At 44.7% G+C, this 23,037-nt stretch overlaps 1 protein-coding gene across 3 annotated transcripts in view; it reads right to left on the minus strand.

The window, feature by feature from the left end:
- The window catches only part of plekhh1 (pleckstrin homology domain containing, family H (with MyTH4 domain) member 1), a 155,090-nt gene that overhangs the window by 33,685 nt on the left and 98,368 nt on the right, over positions 1-23,037 (minus strand). For all 3 annotated transcript variants that reach the window (XM_068039623.1, XM_068039624.1, XM_068039622.1), the window contains 8 exons: positions 21,661-21,811; positions 19,432-19,571; positions 16,679-16,789; positions 16,454-16,540; positions 12,925-13,083; positions 7,508-7,588; positions 3,718-3,897; positions 1,785-1,893 (listed from right to left, as the gene is read on the minus strand). In XM_068039623.1, coding sequence (XP_067895724.1) covers positions 1,785-1,893; positions 3,718-3,897; positions 7,508-7,588; positions 12,925-13,083; positions 16,454-16,540; positions 16,679-16,789; positions 19,432-19,571; positions 21,661-21,811 — 1,018 coding nt within the window. The remainder of the gene's footprint in view (positions 1-1,784; positions 1,894-3,717; positions 3,898-7,507; positions 7,589-12,924; positions 13,084-16,453; positions 16,541-16,678; positions 16,790-19,431; positions 19,572-21,660; positions 21,812-23,037) is intronic.

The raw sequence follows: 23,037 nt of genomic DNA on the forward strand, positions 1-23,037 counted from the left end.
CCCCCAACTATCCTTCCCCAAGGACTGCACCTTGATATGGTGAGAAGACTTACATGCTGTTATGACGCTTAGTGCTATATTGTCAAGAGTATAAATCCTGCTAAGGCCACCAAACATAGATAGGTTGAAAAATGTGACCCAGACTAAAGGCCAGTCCACTAGCCCACCTGTTGGGGTGGCGTGGGTTGTGTGATGTGCGAGAATAAATCTGAAGACTAGTCTATTTAAAAATACCTTTTGTGATGGAAACAGTTCAGGGACAAGATGGCTCTGTTAAACAATGGCAACAACAATCAACTGTGGAGACCACGAGCTGCTGGATGTTAAGGTAAGATGATAATCTGATCAAAGTCAAATATCTTGCTCTAGACCGCCAGTAGTGGAAGAATTGTGTTGCATCGGGCAACTCTAACCAACTAACCTTTACTATCCTGCTTTAGTCAGCATGTTTTAACATTAAACAGCAGCTGCAATGTCAGAAACAAACCCAAAACCAGCTGATTGTGCAGAGAACCACAATGCCAACACAAATTCTACCCGTTCACTGCACTGCAAGAAGGGTGCTTGGCATCCGTACGGGCATTAAATGTTTACCGTTACGGAGGTGATTAGTGCCCTGTGTTTTCTCAGTATCATTCATCCCCTCCCCCAACATGTTTGGCAGCAAGCAAGAGGGACATTCTTTAATCAGCCCGATTATGGTGACTCATGGAACCAGGGTAAGGCAGGCAAAACTCAGCTGGGAAGCACAGCTGTACGCTGTCAACATCATCATCAATGTTGTTCGGTAAATGTTTTAAGGGATGCAGGAGCATGGCAGGTAAACAGAGTTAAGATACAGGTCAGTCATGCTCGAATTGAATGTCAAGCAGGCTCAAGAGCCTGAATGGCCTCCTCCTGTTGCTATGTTCCTAATGCCTAAAGTTAGCATCAGGGTCGACCCAAGCAAGTGTGTGGTCACTTTGCACCCTTTACATTACAGCCCATTCAGCCTCACCTGTCTATGCCAGTGTTGATGCTCCACATGAGCCTCCTCCCGCCCTACTTCTCCCTAGCAACACATCCTTCTATTAATTTCTCCCTCATGTGATTATTTAGCTTCCTTTTAAATTCATCTGTGCTATTTGCATCAACGACTCCATATAATTGCGAGCTCCACCTTCTCACCATTCTCTGGGTTAAGAAGTTTCTCAAATTCCTTTTTGGATTATTAGTAACTAATTTATACTTACGACCCCCTACTTTTGAACTGCCCCACAAGTTTACTCTAAGTCTACCCTATCAAACCCTTTCATAGTCTTAAAGAGTTAAGGTAAAGTATACAATGGATATAGTTCAGTTCAGTTCAGAGATACAGCACTGAAACAGGCCCTTCGGCCCACCGAGCCTGTGCCGACCATCAACCACCCATTTATACTAATCCTACACTAATCCCATATTCCTACCACATCCCCACCTGTCCCTATATTTCCCTACCACCTACCTATACGAGGGGCAATTTATAATGGCCAATTTACCTACCAACCTGCAAGTCCTTTGGCTGTGGGAGGAAACCGGAGCACCCGGAGGAAACCCACGCAGACACAGGGAGAACTTGCAAACTCCACACAGGCAGTACCCAGAATTGAACCCGGGTCACTGGAGCTGTGAGGCTGCAGTGCTAACCACTGTGCAGTGGAATAACACTGGGTTGTTAGCAAAAACAAAATTATTTTAATCTACATCCCACTACAAGATAGGCCTTTAATTAGTGCAGTTCCGGGATCTTCCTGTGTTGCACTCACTAGGCTCTCCATCGATGTCTAGCAGTTTTCCGATGAGCTGCTCGTACTCTGTGCCCACTTTGGAACGGCTGCTCCCAGCTGCCACGGTCAAGTGATAGAGCCAGGTGTCCTGTAAGGTAAGAGGATTGTGGAGAAGCCGCACATGAATTATAGAAAACCCCAGGATCATACTCCAGTCTGAGTGTGAGAGTGTACACGAGAGATTGAGCAACAGAGATTGAGGGATTAGCAGCAGAGTACAGCTGTGTAGTGGTTATGTTACTGATTAGAAATCCAGAGGCCTGTAATAATAATTGAGAGAACATGAGTTCAAATCTCATCCATCACTGTTTGAGAATTTGAATTCAGTTTAAAAATCTAGAAATAAAAAAGCTACTATCTGTAAAAGTGACCATGAAGGACAGTTTTGTAAAACCCCAACTGGTTCATTTATGTCCTTAAGGGAAGGGAAGTTACTATCCTTACCCAGTCTGGGCTGTATGTGACTCTAGTCCACACAAAGCGTGTAGCAAACCACTACAAAGAATGGACTGCAGTGGTTCAAGAAAGGGCAATTAGGGATGGGCAATAAACGCTTGCCTTGCCAGCAATGCCCATAACCTGAGAATGAATAGTAAAATAAGATTGAGACACAGAAATATAAATTGACAAAGAGTGAGACATTGCAAGTGAGTGCAAGACAGTGAGTGAGGGAGTAAGAGCCAGAGAGCAGAGAGAGAGATACAGAAAAGGACAGATCCAGGCAGTGTTCTGATGAGGGTTTTCCACCTGAAACATTAATTTATCTGTTCTCCCCACAAGTCCTGACTGACCTGCATTGGGAATCAGAGCTGGGAGAGTCAGGGAGGAGGGGTGCATCTTGGCTGGGAGAGCAGAGTGGGGGGCAGGGGTCAGGACTGAGATGGCAGTCGGATGTGGGGCTGCTCTGGGACAGGGTGAGGAATGAGTCCAGGAATACAATGGGGATCGGAGCTGGGAGAGCAGGGGACAGTCATGGCTCTGCAGGCAGCAGGGTTGCAGTTGGGGGAGCAGTGAGGATTGGGTATGTTGACCCTGTCCTGATTTGGAACAAGCCAGCAGCAGTTTTCTATCAAAGGCTGGAACTGACCCTCGGACACTTACATCAATGTGGACAGGGTCCCCTTAAATCCGTGGACACCCTGTAATTGGGTGATTGGTTCTCAAGTGAGAATACAGGAATCCAACCACAAGCCCACCATATCACTGCTTCTCCCAGACATAAGGTTTGGTGGAATACTGTTAACTTGTTACTGTTTACTGCCCAGAGCTATAGCCTTCCTTTGGGTTTAGATTTGATTACAATGTGCCCTAGTTGGGATCAACTTTTTGAATAGGGTTGCCAACTCTGGTTGGATATATTCCTGAAAGTGTCATCACATGACCTACTGCCTTCACTCACCCCACTCCACACCAACACTCTCGCCATTGGTCACCCAACATGTCCATCCTGGTCTTTCTGATGCCAATTAGAAAGCAAACTCCATCACATAATTGGATGATTCTTGACTGTCAGTCAAGCAGCTTTTCTCCCCCACATCCAATATTTTTATGATTAGCCAACAAGTGTTCAAATAACTTTTTAAGAACATAATTTTTTTTAATGGCCCTATAATTTTTCCCAGTTTGCTTGTAACAGTGTCCAGGAGATTAATCTTTAATTCCTGGAGACTCCAGGGCAATCCTGGAGGGTTGGCAGCCCTACTATAGTGTGCAGGCCTGATTATATACCAGACTGCACTGTATGCAGTGAGGGGAACTCCACTGAACTGCAGCTAGACGATAGCCAAGACTGTTTTCTTTGGCAAATGTTCCCTCCATTCCACCCCCCCCCCCACCCCCACCCTGTTCTCTCCTGAACACATTTGGGCTCAAATTGAACTTTATTCTCCCCATTTCCAACACGTCTCTTTACCTTTTCCTGTTTAGTTCCAATAAGCAGGTAAGTCGGACTTTGATCCTTTGGATGGATGACCAGAGTGAAGTGTGAGGAAAGGAACCCTTGGCCTCCCGCCTCGTAATCCTCGTCGGAGTCGCAGGAACGATCCACCTCTTCGACTTTAGCCTCTCGGACCTTCAGATGGCCCAGCGGGAACTAAATGACCAAAGGAAGCATTTCAAACAAGATCAAACTGCTTTGCTCATGTCCCTCATTCATGAAGCCAGCACAGTATGACGGCATAAAGCTTACATTTGCGGATAGTTAATGGCCTCAAAATGGGGTCAGTAGACTCACCACCATGTTACAACTGATGCTTTGATCACTGCCATTCTACTGCAGCCTACCACAAGATGGATGAAACTCCCACTTATTTCAGGCAGTAGGCCCCTTTTAATATGCAAATCAGGATCCCATGGACCCTGTTTCTCAGTTTCAGACTGATTGGAGCCTGAGCCTAGGCTATGCACACACTGACCTTTTTTTTTTTACCGGCAATACAGCCAAAAAGACCCCAAAAAGGTAAGTTTCAAATTATTGTTCTGGGTCTAGGAAAAATAATAGTGCTGCTCCAGGCCCCACAAAAATCATCTGGGCTGTTTCGCCACTATCCTCCCTGCCCTTCCATCAATATTGAGTCAGCCTGATTCCCCATCTCTTCTGTTTGTTTCAAATGAGGCCTGGGCCTCAAAATGGCTCTGGCTCTTCCCTGCCCAAATGGACAGTGAGCTCCTCCAGTTGGCTGTCCAATCGTTATGGTCCACCCCACAAGTCTTTTCAGTCATTCACAAAGCTCAGTCAGGCCTTCAACACTGCAGACCACCCCTCAAGATTGTCATTGTCTCCAGTCCTTAAATATCTGGCCTGTCTCACTGTGACCACAACACCAGTACTCAGGGAGTGGTCTGACCAGAGCTCCGTACAGTTTGATAATGATCACTTCTGAATTGTACCAGCTATGTAGTTCAACATTCTCTTGGCTTTGTTGATTGCTGCTCTTCATTGCTTGGACAGAGTTAGAGTGCAGTCTACCGAGATAGAGGGAAAACTGGCTCGTGGAGATGGGCCACGTCCACCCCAGCTAAAGCTTGCATCCTGGGAGGTTAACCCATTGATGTTCATAGAAATAACCATGAACCTATTATGTCCTCCTGATCAGGGCCAGTATGGGTAGAGGGGTGAACAGTCACAGAGTAAGCATCAACTCCATCGGCCCCTTATCAACCATTTGCAAAGATTCCAACAGCTGGCAACAGTAATTGGAAACCTGGGCACTATGTTCCCTAGATCCCAAATTTTCTCCCCTCAAACAAAGGTTCTAGCATCTTATATCCGGAGCGCCTGAAATAAAGCAACCGTTACATTAACCCCTCAAATTAAGTGATTTTTTTGGGCATAACAAGCAACAAAACCAAACTGTTATTTGACCATAACACACCATCTATAACTACAGAAATCTGCAGCGTGAGATGAGGCCATACAGCCCATTGTGTTTGTGCTGCTCTTTGCTAGTGCATTCCAAAATTAACCTCATTGCCCTGCTCTCTTCCCATAGACCTATATCCCCAACTGTTTCAACTTTTGATCAAACTTTCCTTTAAAGGGAACCTGTGGTCAAGCATTCCGTGCTCCAACAATTCTCGCTACAATGAAATCTCTTTCAATTTCTCTCTTCAGCCTCAGTGACAATTTTTATAACTACTGACTCCCCAACCAGAGAAAATAATTATTCCCTATTCACGCCATTAAAACCCCTTCATCCTTTAAAAAACCTCTATTAAATCTCCTCTTTGCTCTTTCTGCTCCAGTGGAAACAGGCTGTCCTCGTAACTATAGATTCCCATTTCTGCCAGTACCTTGGTGATCAATACCAAACGTTCTCAATGGTTTTAATGTCCTTTCTATAATGAGGCTTCCAAAACTGCATACAATACTCTAACTGAGGCCCATCCAATGTTCATCATTATTCTTTCCCCTTGTACTGTACTCCCATACTTATAACGTACTCTATTTGGATTTTCAGAAGGCATTTGACAAGGTGCCACATAAAAGGTTATTGTGCAAAGTAGGTGCTCATGGTGTGGGGGTGGGGGGGATAACATATTAGCATGGATAGAAGATTGGCTCGTTGGCAGAACGCAGAGAGTATGCATAAATGGGTCCTTTTCTGAGGGCAGGATGTGACGAGTCGAGTCGGTCTGTGCCGGGGCCTCAACTTTTTATAATTTATATCAATGACTTAGATGAGGGGAGAGACGGTATGGTAGCTAAATTTGCAGATGACACAAAGATAGTTGGTAGGAAAGTATGTTGTGAAGAGGACATAAGGAGGTTGCAGACCGATATAGATAGGTTGAGTGAATGGGCAAAAATCTGGCAGATGGAGTATAATGTGGGAAAATGTGAAGTTGTTCACTTTAGCAGGAAGAATAAAAAAGCAGAGTATTACTTAAATGGATAATGACTGCAGAATTCCGAGGTGCAGAGGGATCTAGGTGTTGAAGTGCATGAGTTAGAAAAAGTTAGTATGCAGGTACAGCAGGTCACAAAGAAAGCTAATGAAATGCTATCCTTTATTATGAGAGGAATTGAAAATAAAAGTAAGGATGTTATGCTTCAGTTATACAGGGCATTGGGGAGATCACATCTCGAATACTGTGTGCAGTTTTGGTCTCCTGATTTAAGGAGGGATGTAATTGCGTTGTCGGCAGTTCAGAGGAGGTTTACTAGATTGATACCTAGCGTGAGCGGCTTGTCTTATGAGGAAAGGTTGGACAGACTGGGCTTGTTTTCACTGGAGTTTAGAAGAGTGAGGGGAGACTTGATTGAAGTATATAAGATCCTGAACGTCTTGACAAGGCGGATGTGGAAAGGATGTTTCCTCCTATGGAGGAGTCCAGAATTATGGGGCACTGTTTTAAAATTTGGGGTCGCCTTTTAGGACAGAGATGAGGAGAAATGTTTTCTCTCAGAGGGTTGTGTGACTTTGGAACTCTCTGCCTCAGAAGGTGGTGGAGGCGGGGTCATTGAATATTTTTAAGGTGGAGTTAGATAGATTCTTGTTAGGCAAGGGAATCACAGGTTATCGGGGTTAGATGGGAGTGTGGAATTCAAGTCAGAACAGATTTTATTGAATGGCGGAGCAGGCTCGAGGGGCCGAATGGTCTACTTCTGCTCCTAATTCGTATGGTTGTATGGTATGGTCATAAAACCCTGATCGTTTTTGACCTTTCTTATAGCTTTATCCATCTTCATTTGTGCTTTCAAGTAATTATGTATTTCAGTGTTGTCCAATAGAAATCACTGACTAGCCACAGATGTTGCTACAGCAATACCATTTTAACGACGTGCACTAATTTTAGTAGCGAACGCCTCAGATGCACTTGCACAGTACAAATAAATGTACTTCCCATGTGTATATTTACTTAACAAACATCTATCACCATTTAGTAACAAAGGGAGTAAAGTGCTCACAATGATCAAAGAACAATCGCACATTCTGCTTTTCATCTTACCGTCAAACCCATAAAAAGGTTAAAGATAAATGCAATTTGCCACATATGGATTTCTAATGAGCCACATGTGGTAAACATACTGGGCTAACATGGATGTATTCAATCCCCATGTCTCATGCCAGGCAGAGACCATAAGCAGCCACTGTGGATAGCTCGGATTTCACAGAGAGGCACCAGTCAGAACCCACTTGCCCCTCGATCAGCTGGCTTCACTCTGTTGCTAGATTGACTCACTGGTGGCCTTTAAATACCTTGTCATCTTGGTTCCGAAAGTAGTAGAATGTCTTTCCTATGAGGGAGCACCAGACCAGCTTCGAGTAGCCATGCCTCACCTGTAATATACATTAAGAACAGTCAACCACCAAGACTCAGAGTGAATGGGGCATCTTTATTTTGTAGTAAGATTAACCATGGGGCAAGTCTGCAGTAAATTGGGACTCACTACCTCATGGATAGCCAAGCCTGGGCCTATAATGTGATCAATATTTTGACCCAGACAATGCTTACATGATTGACCCCTGCAGGAGACAAAATGGCTGAAGGAAGGTTGGCCCAAGCTTCTTGACCGTTTTTGAGCCTCGGCTTGAATACCAACCACCATTCCCTATTTTGCCAAGGTTTAAAACTGCAGGTGTTCAAAATGGAGGATAATCTCTCCCCCCAAACATTATGCCCTTGAATAGAACAGAGTTTGAATTAGAGGCAACTGAGCTGTCAATTCCACCCAACACTGAATCAAAGGTTGAATAACCTTCCCGGGGTCAAGCTGTCTTTTCAAAATGTGATTCAGGATGCATCACTGTAAGAACAAAAGCTTGCTGGTGCGTATCATTAAATTATACTGTTTCTATTAATCATGCTCCAAAATTACCAGGGCAGGTAGTTTAAGAGGCAGTCTCATTACAAGAACAAAGAACAGTACAGCACAGGAACAGGCCATTCGGCCCTCCAAGCCTGCGCCAATCTTGATGCCTGCCTAAACTAAAACCTTCTGCACTTAAGGGGACCGTATCCCTCTATTCCCATCCTATTCATGTATTTGTCAAGATGCCTCTTAAACGTCGCTATCGTACCTGCTTCCACCACCTCCCCCGGCAGCAAGTTCCAGGCACTCAACACCCTCTGTGTAAAGAATTTGCCTCGCACATCCCCTCTAAACTTTGCCCCTCTCACCTTAAACCTATGTCCCCTAGTAACTGACTCTTCCACCCTGGGAAAAAGCTTCTGACTATCCACTCTGTCCATGCCGCTCATAACTTTGTAGACCTCTATTATGTCGCCCCTCCACCTCCGTCGTTCCAGTGAAAACAATCCGGGTTTATCCAACCTCTCCTCATAGCTAATGCCCTCCAGACAAGGCAACATCCTGGTAAACCTCCTCTGTACCCTCTCCAAAGCCTCCACGTCCTTCTGGTAGTGTGGTGACCAGAATTGCACGCAATATTCTAAGAGTGGCCTAATAAAAGTTCTGTACAGCTGCAGCATGACTTGCCAATTTTTATACTCTATGCCCCGACCGATGAAGGCAAGCATGCCGTATGCCTTCTTGACTACCTTATTCACCTGCGTTGCCACTTTCAGTGACTTGTGGACCTGTATGCCCAGATCTCTCTGCCTGTCAATACTCCTAAGGGTTCTGCCATTTACTGTATACTTCCCACCTGTATTAGACCTTCCAAAATGCATTACCTCACATTTGTCCGGATTAAACTCCATCTGCCATTTCTCCGCCCAAGTCTCCAACCGATCTATATCCTGCTGTATCCTCTGACAATCCTCAATACAATCCTCTCACAATCCTCAATAACAGAACACACACAGGCAAGGCTAAACCAGCTGTCATTTTATGACCTGAGCAACCCTCGACTTCAGAAAGATCACTGATTCCTCATCTTTGACATCGCTCAAAACAAAAGTGCGCAAGCTTCATCTCAAAAGAGTGACACAAAGACTAGAATGTCTCAGGTTTTCCCCGAGTTAGCTGATCTCAGCTGGGGTGGCAGTTCATGCAATAACTGGCCCCACAACATCTGGACCAGGAAAGGGACAAAATAGATCACCAACTTGCATTTATATGGTGCCTTTAATGCAGGAAAAATGTTCCGGGTCACTTCACAGGAGCATAATCAGACAACAACTGACACTAAGCCAAAGAAGGAGTCATTAGGATAGGTGCCAAACACATGGGTGAAGAAGTAGGTTTTGAGGAGCAGCTGAAAGGAGGAGAAGGAGAGCTGCCGGGCTTTAGGGAGAGAATTCCAGAGGTTCGGGCCTAGTCAGTTGAAGGCATGGGTGTCATTAGTGGAGTGAAAGACGTGGGGGTTGCACAAGAGTCCAGAGCAGGAAGAACAGAGTTGGAGGAGGGTTGAAGCACTGGAGATATTAACTGACATTCCCACTTCCAACATTAGACAATGAGTCCTCCTGGAAAATAGATGTGCTTCAATATCAGGCGAGCTTGGCTTTGGAGCCTCCCCTGCCTGTTAACAGCTGACAGCAACTGTCTCAGCACACACTCATGATAAACAACCTGCTGGGTGGAGAATTGCAGGGTTCACTCAGAGGGTTGAGAATCTTTGGAATTCTCCATCCTAGAGGGTTGTGGATTGTTGAGTATATTCAAGACAGAGAGCGATCAATTTTTGATCTCAGGGAATCAAGGGATATGGGGAGTAGGCAGGAAAGTGGAGTTGAGATGGATGACCAGACAGGATCATACTGAATGGCGGAGCAGGCTCAAGGCTCAATATGGTCTACTCCTGCTCCTATTTCTTATGTTCTTATGTACCCCAGTATGCTAAGTGGGATATCATGTGGTTATGCTTCACCTGCCAGAGTACTGGAAGACCTTTGTGATAAAAGTTGTCTTTGTGTGTTTGAAAGCCACATAAAATGATGTAGCCACAGGATGGTACTGAATTTGAGTCCGCTGATTGATGGGAATGTAGAAAGATCCAAAAGAAATGGTACTGAAGTCAACCGATGTCTCCAGGCATACTTGTGGCAACACTGTTCAAGCAATAAATGGTTGCCTTTGCATCTGGATGTCAGTGCAGGGGAGTGAGGGATGGGGCAAAGGTTTCAGGAGAAGATACTGCGTGGGGGAGACTTTCATAGGAAGAATTGATCAAAAATAAACTGTCAGCTGAATCTCAGCTCAAAAATAAAGGAAGTGATTTGAACATTCTTCTGCTCTGGCACCAATTCAAATGACTTAACTGGTTTTGCTGAACCATTGCTTCTGAACTGGTGCCAACTCAAAAGTGTACTCTCTGTAATTGCAAATGAGCGAGTGACTCAGCTCCTCCCAATACTGGGCAAAAATGCAAAACAGCTGTTTAGTCGCGCTGATGCAGAAGAAACATCTGGCAGGCTGAATCTATTGGGCTATGTGTTGCGGCCAAAGTATACTCGACACAAACACACCATCTACTAGATGCTGCAGTCACAACACCCTGGGGGTGAAATCAATCCTCAGTTAGTAACACAAAGTGGATTCACAACCATTTCATGCCCTGCCCTATCTTCTTTACCACTGACTTCATTGGAACTGAATATCAGCCAGAGTGTGAGATGGATTGCCGATTTGATATTACCCATTTTGCAAAAACACAACTTCACCTCCCCATCACCCTGCCTCTACCCAGCACCCTCTACACACCACTAAACCTCATCCTCATTGATTAATGTCACACACTCTGTGTGTACTGTGCTTTGCACACAGGCAGGAGCAGTAAGTACATGGAGTGACCCTTCCTCCCAAATCCTGTCTGCTTTTTGTTCTCACAGAGTGAGGCAAGAATATTCTCATTGAATCATAGAATGAGACAGCACTGAAGGAGGCCTTTCAGCCCCTTGTTCCTGTGTCAGCTCTTTAGTAGAGCTATCCAGTTAATTCGACACCCCTGCTCTTTCCCCATAGTCCATTACTGGATTACTGTCTTAAGGGGGAAAAGATAAATATGTTTATCTACTGTCTTAATAAAGGGGCATGGTGGGAAAATGTCACATTGTGCAGTGTACTTACTTCCCACGTTGCTGAAGTCTGAGATCTTTGCTGTAAAACATAACTCTCGAAAGCTTTATTTAACTCTTTCCTTCACGGGTTTCTCTTTCCCACTGATAACCCTGTCTGCTTTTGATACATCTCACGCTATGGAATAGGATCACATCTAATCACGCCTGCCCTCCATCCTATTAGACCTTTCCCTGTTGCCTCCTTTTCCCTGATTCTCTACTTGCTGAAAAGCTTTTAAATCTTTGCCTTCTTCCAGTTCTGAGGAAAGGACATTGAGCTGAAATGCTAACTCTCTATAGATGCTGCCTGATCCACTGAGTGATTTCCAGCATTTTCTGTCTTTATTTTAGATGGGGCTTATTGTCCTCTTCCTGATCCTAGTATCCCCTATATTCTGAACTCCAATTGATAGGGACATGCACCCTCGGTGTCTACTAATGGCACTCTAGAATCAGTGGCTAAGAGCCACGTCCGAGGGAGCTGGAAGTGCCACTCTCTTTGAGACTCCATTCCTTTCTGTGATGAGGTTGTTTTTGCATCTTCATGCTGTTCCTTGAAGAACAGTGAGAAGTAGTGGAAGGACTCGCAGGATGATTAACTGCCTGACAGGCTGCGATGTGAATTATCCTTCCACAGCCATCACCAGCTGATAAGGTGGTTAGCCCCCTGTACAGCGGGAGGATTGTATGGGCCCCTACAATCCATACATGAGTTTGGGGACCACCCACGCTAACCAGACAGCCCAGAATTCAGAGGCAGAGCTCTGCTCTCCACATGCTGGGAGTGTCTGAAGTGGGGTTTGTGCCCTGCACTTTCTCACTCAGGGGGTGGGAATTCTACCACTAATCCAAAGGCTTGCTCCTGTGAAGAAGTGCCCGGCATCTACTCTCTGAAAGCCACAGCCAAGACTGGGAACCATCAATGTTGAGGATCATGGATGTGATCCCAGCACTCTGTGGCCTAACACTCTGGGGCTCAGCTGCACTGTGCACTATGCTGCTAATCAGTCCTGTACTTCTTTTGGTATTTTCCCCACAGGTCTCTATAGGTGCCAAGTGAAATTGATGAAACCGAAAAATCCATAGGCTGGAGTCACAGAACAAGTTCATAATGAAGAAACAATGAACTTGCATTTCTATAGTGGCCTCGGGACCTGCCAAAGTGCTTTACAACCAATGAAGTGCTTTTGAAATGTAGTCACTGATGTAATATAGGAAATGCAGCAATTACAAGCAAGCTCCCACACACAGCAAACTGATAAACGACCAGGTAATCTGTTTTAGTGATTTTGAATAAATGTTGGACAGGGTACCAAGGTGAACTCCCCTGCTCTTCTTCGAATAGTACCACGGGATCTTTTAGGTCCACCTGAGAGGGCTGATGGGGCCTTGGTTTTACATCACATCTGAAGATGGCACCTCTGACAGTACAGCTCAGATCTATGGGGTGGGGCTTGAACCCACAACACTCTGACTTAGAAGTGAGAGTGCAACTGACTGAGCCAAGGATGACTATTTAGAAGCAATGATTGCTAATCAGAAGCAGGTACCAGATGAGTATTGTCATGTCCTCATAGAACCAAAGTCACAGGATGGGCGAGATATTGTTTGACAGCGTCAAATGTTTGCTGAATTTACATCAGCCTCTTACCTTGGTCAGCCAGCCTCTGACAAATGGCTTTGATTCAATCTGCGTGATGACAGGGTTGGCCAGCTGAACCTTCAGAATGCTCTGGAGCACGCGGATCCATTCCTCCAGGATGTTTGGGGAGTCAGCAGTCAGGTAGTATGTCCTTTTCTCGGTCACCAGCTGCAGGAGAGACAAGCAACAACGAATCACAACGGGACACTTCTTCAGCCACTTGCGAAAGGGTTGTAGCTGCCAGGTTCCCTGAAGTGAGGCCGCACTGCATCATTGAAAATTCAACTGCACACTCCATTCTGTGGCTGGGTACATTGATATATTGGCTCCAATGTGTTCTATGAAAAACAGAACCTATTTCAATACACTTTGATGCTGTGCAATATGTTTCTGTGACTTGTCCCATTACAGGCTTGGTTTTTTTTGGACTTTTTTTTCCATAGTAAAGGTTTGGAAAAAAAGAATTTGAATGTTGGGATTTTAAAACAAAGTACATTCGCAATTTTTTTTAAAAAGGCATCTAGATGAAGTGTGGTTAATATAGTACATGGAAGTTGTCTTCCCCCTAAGACAGTAAACAGATAAATAATTGTTTTAAGCTCGTCTTAGTATGCAATAAGCACTTCACACCCTTTGTGTTTGGAAGTCTCTGGTCCCATCTGACTGTGAACAGAGGGACATAAATAGGGATATAGCCACAAGATAGTTAGCAAGGGCAGTGAAGACAATCATGCTTTTGAAACAGAGAGCTACAATGGCAAGCTCATACAGAGGTTTGGCACGCAATAGGGCAATTAACAGTTATTTTCTTTAAGTCTATTGATCTGGAAAAGTGTAGTGTGTTCATTCATTTGTATTAACACATAAGGTAAGTTTTACTGAATGAACTAAGTGAATTTGATAAAAACTGGCACTATATTCACTTGCTGTGAAATAAAGTAGCTTAACAATTAGTAGTAAAATGTCCCAAGGCACTTCAAAAGAAGTGTAAACAGACAAAATCTGCCACTGAGCCACGTAAAGATACATTAATTAAAAAAGATGAGAAAACGCACGGCAGAAGAGGTAGGTTTTAAGGAGTGTCTGAAAGGAGGAGAGAGAGAGGTAACGAGGCAGAGAGATTTAGGAAGGGAATTCCAGAGGATAGTGCCCGGGCAGCTGAAGGCACAGCACCCAGTGGTGGAGCAGTGAAAATCGGGCATGTACAACAGTTCAGAATTGGAGGAGCACAGAGTTGTCAGAGGGTTGTAGGGCTGGAGGAGCTCATAGAGGGATTTGAACACAAGGATGAGAATTTTAAAATTGAGGCATTGCTGGACAAGGAGCCATTGTAGGTCAGTGAGCACAGGGATGATGTGTGAACAGGAGTTGATGCGAATTAAGATACATTTGAGGCAAAGGGGAGATTCAAGGGGTTCCGAGTAAACATGTTTCCACAAAGAAAAAGGGTGAGGTGGCCAAATCTAGAGCACCATGGATGTCAAGGAGCTTACAGGGTAAGATACGGCAGAAAAGGAAAGCTTATGTCCGACACCGAGAACTCAATACTACAGGAAGCCGAGAGTATAGAAAGTGGAGGGATGAAATCAAAAAGGAAATTAGGAAAACAAAGAGAGGACATGAAAGAATATTGGCAAGCAAAATCAAAGTGAACCCAAAGATGTTTTATCAATACATTAAGATGTGATAAACTTAGGGAGAGAGGAAATATTAATGGGATTAGCATCCTTGAAAGTTGCTAAATCACCAGGGACAGATGAAATGTACCATAGACTGTTAAAAGAAGCAAGAGAGGAAATAGCAGAAGGTCTGACCATCATTTTCCAGTCCTCACTGGATACAGGTGTGGTGCCGGACGATTGGAGAACTGCTAATGTTGTACCTCTGTTTAAAAAGGGAGCAAGGGTTAGACTGAATAATTACAGGACAGTCAGTCTAAGCTCATAAGTGGGCAAATTATTAGAATCTATTCTGAGAGAGGATAAACTGTCACTTAGAAAGGCACAGGTTAATCAAGGATGGTCAGCATGGATTTGTTAAGGGAAGATCTTGTTTGACCAACTTGATCAAATTTTTTGAAGAAGTAACAAGGAAGATAGATGAGGGTAGTGCAGTTGATGTGGTCTACATGGATTTTAGCAAGGCTTTTTAACAAGGTCCGACATGGCAGACTGGTTAAAAAAATTAAAATCCCATGGGATCCAGGGAAATACAGCAAGGTGGATACAAAATTGGCTCAGTGGCAGGAAACAAAGGGTAATTGTTGACGGGTGTTTTAGCAACAGGAGGGCTGTTTCCAGTGGCGTTCTGCAGGGCTCAGTACTGCTTTTTGTGGTGTACATTAACGATTTAGCCATAAATGTAGGGGGCATGATCAAGAAGTTTGCAGACAACACAAAGATTGGCCGTGTGGTAAATAGTGAGGAGGATAGCTGCAGGCTGCAGGAAGATATTGATGGTCTGGTCAGATGGGCAGAAAAGTGGCAAATGGAATTCAACTTGGAGAAGTGTGAGGTGATACATTTGGGGAGGTCAAACAAGGCAAAGGAATACACAATAAATGGGAAAATACTAAGTGTAGAGGAAGCGAGGGACCTTGGAGTGAATGTCCACAGATCCCTGAAGGTAGCAGGACAGGTTGATAAGGTGGTTAAGAAGGCATATGGAACCCTTTCCTTTATTAACCGAGGTGTAGAATATAAGAACAGGGAGGTTATGCTGGAACTGTATAACTCATTGGTTAGACCACAACTTGAGTACTGTGTGCAGTTCTGGTCGCCTCATTACAGAAAGGATATAATTGCACTAGAGAGAGTACAGAGGAGATTTATGAGGATGTTGCCAGGACTGGAAAAATGCAGCTATGAGGAAAGACTGGATAGGCTGGGTTTGTTCTCCTTGGAACAGGGAAGGCTGAGGGGAGATCTGATTGAAATGTACAAAATTTTTGTACATTAAATGAGGGGCCTGGATAGAGTGGAGGTGAAGGGTCTATTTCACCTTAGCAGAGAGGTCAGTGACTAAGGAGCATAGATTTAAAGTGATTGGTAGAAAAATTAGAGGGGAGATGAGGAAAAGCTTTTTCACTCAGAGGGTGGTGGGGGTCTGGAACTCACTGCCTGAAAGGGTAGTTGAGGCAGAAACCCTCAACTCATTCAAAAGGAGTCTGAATATGCAGCTCAAGTGCTGTAATCTGCAGGGCTACGGACCAAATGCTGGAACGTGGGATTAGAATAGGTGGATCGTTTTTTGGGCGGCACAGACACGATGGGCCAAGTGGCCTCTTTTTGTGCCTTAAACTTTCTATGATTCTATGATTCAGGCAGCAGAGTTTTGGATGAGCTCTAGTTTATTGGGGAGGGGGGGGCGCAGTTGTGGGGGTGCAAGGTGGGAGAGACCGGCCAGGAGACTGTTGGAATAGTCGGGTCTGGAGGTAACAAAGGCATGGTTGAGAGTTTCAGCAGCAGACGGGCTGAGACAGGGTGAAGATGGAGGCAGGCGTTCACACCCAGCACAGAGCAGGGATGCAGATTCTCACCTGAAAGGTTTGTGCCCCTTCCCCACGAACGATACGACTGGAGGAGCTGAGCTCAATCCGGCCCTGGGGCTTGCGGATGACATCACTCTGCAATGCCGACGGACAGAGAAAAGCGCAACATATTAAGAATCTAATTGCATTTTCAAAGCATCAAGCTCAGATGCCTCCAATATTAACTCAAGTACCTCCACTCCTATTGTCAAGGCTCTGACTTGGGGTACTCACAGGTGACTTGTAGTACAGGATCTCGCCATTCCTCAGCACAAACCATCGTCTCTTCCACGTCTTTACCTGGCCTCCCATCTTCAGCAGGTAACCAGACTTTTCTAAAGGCTCCTGCAATCAACACAAATGTAGATGGGTCAGGGAGTCTGCAGCCACCTGAGTGAGGAAAAACTACTGTTTTTAGCAGCATCAAAGGAGACGAGAAGGAGTAATTCAAGAACTAACCGGTAGGTTGTCAGATTTACCAGAATGGTTTCAGGGATAAGGGATTTTAGTTAAAGAGTAGGTGGAAGAAGCTGGGGTTGTTCTCGATGGAGCAAAGGAGATTGAGGTATAGAAGATTATGACAGGTTTAAATCAGATAGACAAAGAAAAGCTGTTCACATTAGCTGATGTTACAAGGACCAGGGGAGACAGATTGAAGGTTTTGGGCAATGTGAGGAAGAACCTTTTTTACACAGCGAGTGGTAATGACCTGATACTCGCTGCCTAGGAGGGTGGTGGAAGCAGCGACGATCAATGATTTCAAATGGAAATTGGATAGGCACTTGAGTGAAATAAACTCGCAGGACTGCAGGGTGCTTGGAGGTGGCAGGTCATAGAGTCATTAGGCATGGGAGGCAGCCACTCGACCCATCAAGCCAATGCCAGCTCTCCATAGAGCAATCCTATCAGCCCTATCAGTCCCATTCCCCCACTCTATCCCGTAGTCCTGCAAGTTTATTTCGCTCAAGTGCCTATCCAATTTCTGTTTGAAATCATTGATCATCGCTACTTCCATCACCCTCATAGGCAGCGAGTTCCAGATCATTACCACTCACTGTGTAAAAAAAAGTTCTTCCTCACATTCCCCCTGCATCTCTTGCCCAAAACCTTCAATCTGTCTCCCCTGGTCCTTGTACCATCAGCTAATGGGAACAGCTTTTCTTTGTCTACCTGATTTAAACCTGTCATAATCTTGTACACCTCTATCAAATCTCCCTGTAATCTCCTTTGCTCCAAGGAGAACCCCAGCTTCTCCAACCTAACCATGTAACTAAAATCCCTCATCCCTGGAACCATTCTGGCAAATCTCCTCTGCACCCTCTCAAGGACCATAGTTTTGGGCTCCTGGAAAAAAAATTAAAGTAGGAAAGAAATTCAGTGGGTCTTGCTTCCAACCCAGTGACGAAGTAGAAGAAGGAAGACTGTGTTTGCTGATGAATTTTTTGAGGAGCAATGCTAACAGTTGTATCGTAAAATAAAGTGCAAGAGAGAAAAAAGCCGTGACAATACGAGGTTCGAGGTGAAAAAGTATCACCTATTAAATGACAGTGCTTTTTTTCTCCGGTCCAAGATGAAGAGAGAAGTTAGAAATGACTACTCAGATCTGGGGGTGCCATTGAGATTTTAGACGCACTTGTCCTTTATAGACATTGCGAGTCATTGGAAGGAAAATATGTGGCCGGCACCAGAAACTGAGCTTCTTGTCCAGCAATGTTTCAGATTGAAAAAACACGGCATGTTATCAGTCCTGGAAGAGTGTTTGTGTTTGTTGTCTATTGATTCTATTCTTTCATAGTATGTGGGTGGTGCTGGCAAGGCCAGCACTTGTTACCCATCCCTAAATGCCCCTGACAACTGAATAGCATGCTCAGTCATTTCAGAGGGTAGTTAAGAGTCAATCACATTGCTGTGGGTCTGGAGTCACATGTAGGCTGGACCAGATAAGGATGGCAGATTTCCTTCCCTAAAGGCCATTAGCGAACCAAATGGGTTTTTTCAACAACTGATGATTGTTTCATGGCACCATTATTGAGACTAGCTTTCAAATCCAGATTTTTATTAATTAATTGAATTACTAATTAATTGAATTTAAATTCCACCAGCTGCCATGGTGGGATTTGAACCTGTGTTCCTCAGGGCAATAGGCTCGGCCTCTGGATTACTAGTTCAATGATATTACCACTACACCACCGTCTCCCCCAATCGCATCCCCGATTTGCAGCTGTGCCTCCAACTGCCGAAGCCCAAGCTCTGGAATTTTCTCCCTACTCTCTCCTCCTTGGAGACGCGCCTTAAAACCTACCTCTTTGACCTAGCTTTTGGTCAGCTGTCCTAATATCTCCTTACATGGCTGACTGCCAAATACTGTTTATTACACCCCTGTGAAGTACCTTGGGAATTACTACAACACTAAGGCAGATGAAAGATATTCATCTGCCCTCTCAGGTGGAAATAAAAGATCCGGTGGTACTATTTATGGCATTGAGGTAGAAGATCAGCCACGATCTAGTTGAATGGGCGGATCAGGCTTGAGGGGCTAAATGGCCTACTCCTGCTCCTATTTCCTATGTTTCCTAAGGCACTATTTAAATGCAAGTTGTTGCTTTGTTTAACTCCCCCTCCATCCTCAATAGTTTCCTATCACATCTGACTTATTTTAGTTTATATGGTGTAAACACAGGGTGCAGCCAGGGATAATTGTCATGAGGACAGATTTGACCCTGGTGGTTGCTAGGAGCATAGGGGGAATCTGAAAAGCTTGTAAAGGTTCCAGGTGAATTGATTTACAACAATCTGGGAGGGAATTGCACAGCAGAGATGGTTGTGTGGAGCTTGTATCTGAGTATAGCTGGATCAATACAGGCAAATTTTGAGCATGCATGTTTCACCCCAGGGACATTCCACGGTTCCTGTAATCCCTTAAGCTGATGTCTGATCCTTCATTCAGAGCCCTAAAGTACTAAAAGAATGGTCTGCTGATCACCTACATTGCAGTTGCTCTCCGTGGAGTAGATGGAGCAGGTTCGAAGGAGCTTGTGCTCAGGCTCGGAGTAATCGCTGTCCACTGAGCAGGCATCAGGGGGGATGGCATAATCACTTTCAGAACTGACTGAGGACATTGAGACACCTGTGGAGAAAGGCACACTGTGATTTCTCCCTCATTCATAAACTGTTTCAAGCTCATCCAACCACATGCATTAACTATGGGCAGTTAGGGAAGGGATTGGAACTTAGGAACAGGTATAGGCTCCACAATTCAATCAGATCTACGTCCACCTACCCGTCTTGGTTCCATATCCCTTAATATCCCTGCCTAACAAAAATCTATTAATATAATAAAAGCAAAATACTGCAGATGCTGGAAATCTGAAACAAAAACAAGAAATGCTGGAATCACTCAGCAGGTCTGGCAGCATCTGTGGAAAGAGAAGCAGAGTTAACGTTTCGGGTCAGTGACCCTTCTTCGGAAAATCTATTAATGTCAGTTTTGAAATTTTCAATTGACTCCAGCCTCAATAGCTTTTTTTGGGGGGTAGTGAAAGCGTTCCAGATTTCCAGTACTCCTTGTATGAAGAAATGCTTCCTGACTTCACCCTGAATAGCCTAGCTCTAATTTTAAGGTTATGCCCTCTTGTTCTGGACTCCCCCACCAGTCGAAATAGTTTCCCTCTGTCTATCCTATCAACTCCTTTAAGTCATCCTAAACACCTCAATTAAATCATCCCTGGTGGGGCAGGTCTGCACAGGATAATCGACACCAGAAATCCTGTAGTGCCAAGAGGCCCCGCCTATACCTCAGTCCCTCTGAGAGGGTGCAGAGGAGATTCACCAGGATGTTGCCTGGGCTGGAGCATTTCAGCTATGAAGATAGACTGGATACGCTGGGGTTGTTTTCCTTGGAACAGAGAAGGCGGAGGGGGGACCTGATTGAGGTGTACAAAATTATGAGGGGCATTGATAGAGTAGATAGGAAGTAACTTTTTCCCTTAGCGGATGGATCAATAGCCAGGGGGCATAGATTTAAGGTAAGGGGCAGGAGGTTTAGAGGGGATTTGAGGAAAAGTTTTTTCACTCAGAGGGTGGTTGGAATCTGGAACACACTGCCTGAAGGGGTGGTAGAGGCAGGAACCATCACAACATTTAAGAAGTATATAGATGAGCACTTGAAACGTCATAAGCATACGAGGCTACGGGCCAAGTGCTGGAAAATGGGATTAGAATAGGTCGGTGCTGGATGGCCTGCACAGACACGATGGGCTGAAGGGCCTGTTTCTGTGCTGTATAACTCTATGAACTCTATCATCCAATCAGATAGGCAATGCATTGGTCTGCTCTGTAAACCCAACCCTCACACCCTGTCTGAACTTTCTCAGTGCACCAAGTGTATGTCAGACTGATTAAGATTAAATGCAGCTAAAAGTTAATTACCTTCTTGTCAAATTCATTCAAATTGAGGATATGTGACAAAGCCATGTTCCCTTGCTACTTGGGTGACCTCAGTCACTGAGTAGGCCCCAATTTACTCAACATTCCATGAGCTGTTTGTAATTTTTATATTTTAGCTAAAGGTGCCTTCAATGCAGTCAACAAGTGTTCACAGTATAGATTAGATACAGTGTAGAACATCCTGAATATTACCCCACCAAGCTTCTCCAAGATCTTTCAGCTATCATGGCCCCACATCCCTTCATCTTGCTGCTTTGCTCCAGTCCTACAAAAGCCTCTCCCAAAGCTATCTCTTTGAAACTGCTTTCAATCACCACTGCTAAGTTATTTCCATCTCTGTAGGATATTCCAATACCATAAACATGCTTTACAGTGTCAGCCTCTGAGTCAGAAGGTTTGGGTTCAAATTTCACTCTAGGGAACCTGAACACATAATCTAGGCCAACACATCAGTGCAGTACTGAGGGAGTACTGCACTATTGGAGGTGCCATCTTTTGGATGAGAGGTTAAACTGAGGCCCTGTCTGCCCTCTCCTGTGGTTGTGAAAGATCCCATGAGATTATTTGGTCATTACAACATTGCCTTTTGTGGGAGCTTTTTCTGCGCAAATAGGTTGCCGTGTTTCCAACTTTACAACACTTCAAAAGTACTTAATTGACTGTGAAGCATTTCAGGATGTCCTGAGGTGCTATATAAATGCAAGTTATTTTCTTTTACTCATCAAGGACTGAAGCCAGGCACTCTGTTTCAGATCCCATTGATCACCTACCTCTTTTCACAGCACGGGGACTCCCTGGGCTGCTGTTTTTCCTCGGTTCAGATCCCACAGTGGACATTCGGAAGCTGGCTTGGGAACTGCTGTCATCGTCGGATCCCGAGGACTCATCCGGGAAGGGAATGGTGCTGATCTGTGTGGCTTTCTGTCAAAAGCCCATCAACAAGAAGAAAACAATCAGCCATTCATTTTGAATGATCAACAGCAGTTAAAAATGTCCAACCTGACCTCCTAATTAGGGTCTAAATCTTTTGAGTTGAAGCATAGAACTCGGAGAGAGAAATATCCAGGTTGTGTACTAGGGTTGCCAACCCTCCAGGTTTGGCCTGGAGTCTCCAGGAATTGAAGATTATCTTCCAGAATACTACTGCAAGAAAAACCCAGGAGAAAAATTATATGTTGTTTTCATTTCCTTTGAGCACTTGCATCAAAGAAATATTGTAAATGGGCAAAATTGGCTATTTGACTAAGAGTCAAGAATCATCCAAATCGAGTAACAAAGAGTCTGTTTGCTGTACATTTGGTGTGGGAAGGCGAGGATGGATGTATCTAGCATCCGATGGCGGGAGTGTGGGCAGGACCATAATTGAAATTTTTTTTTCCATTTCCAGCCCGGCAACTGGCCAGATTGAGAGGCTGGTTGGCTGCCAGGAGGGGAGGCCGCAGCCAGGAACCAGAGTTGGGGAGGAAGGGAGGGAGGGCCTCATCAGCCATGCCCACATCCTGCAGCTATTAAGTCCAGGTGGCTGCTAAAATCTGAGGCACACAGCCTCATTTAAATATTATAATTACTGACGTGCCTTTTGAGAGCAGGTCACTCGCTCGACCTCCAAGCTGCCACGGCTAAACCAGAAATCGGCATTTTTGCAGCAAGTTGGGGTTGGGTTTCCTATTTTTTTTTAAATAATTTAAACCCCCTTCCCCCTCCATGTCCTGGTGTGATAAAATTCCTCCCAAAGTCACTGTGATAAAATATTTGGAAAACTTTCACTTCATTTGTTTTCAAACAGAACTCCACAGCACAAAGTGCCTCCTCGCCACAGTCCATGTGAGACACCCAGAAGCAGAAAATTTGGAAGCGTTGCCCCTTTAAATATTGAACACCATGTTGCAAATGGCCAGCAGTGCCCAGTCAATGCCCATCACCAGCTGAGGCAAACGCAGAGAAAAAGAATGGGCAAATGGTTAATTACGAAGCCATGCTGAGCAGAAGACCAGAGCTCTGGCCTCACTTGGGTACTTGCATCCAATGGGAGTGGAGAGACAACCTAGTCTCGACTCACATCTAGCTGGTTCTCCTGATAAAGGGTTATGACACAGTATAATGACCAGCTCACATAAACAGGGTCCTTGTTATGGAAATAACCCGGG

The sequence above is a fragment of the Heterodontus francisci genome, chromosome 9, assembly GCF_036365525.1.
Source record: "Heterodontus francisci isolate sHetFra1 chromosome 9, sHetFra1.hap1, whole genome shotgun sequence".
NCBI classification, from domain to species: Eukaryota; Metazoa; Chordata; class Chondrichthyes; order Heterodontiformes; family Heterodontidae; genus Heterodontus; species Heterodontus francisci.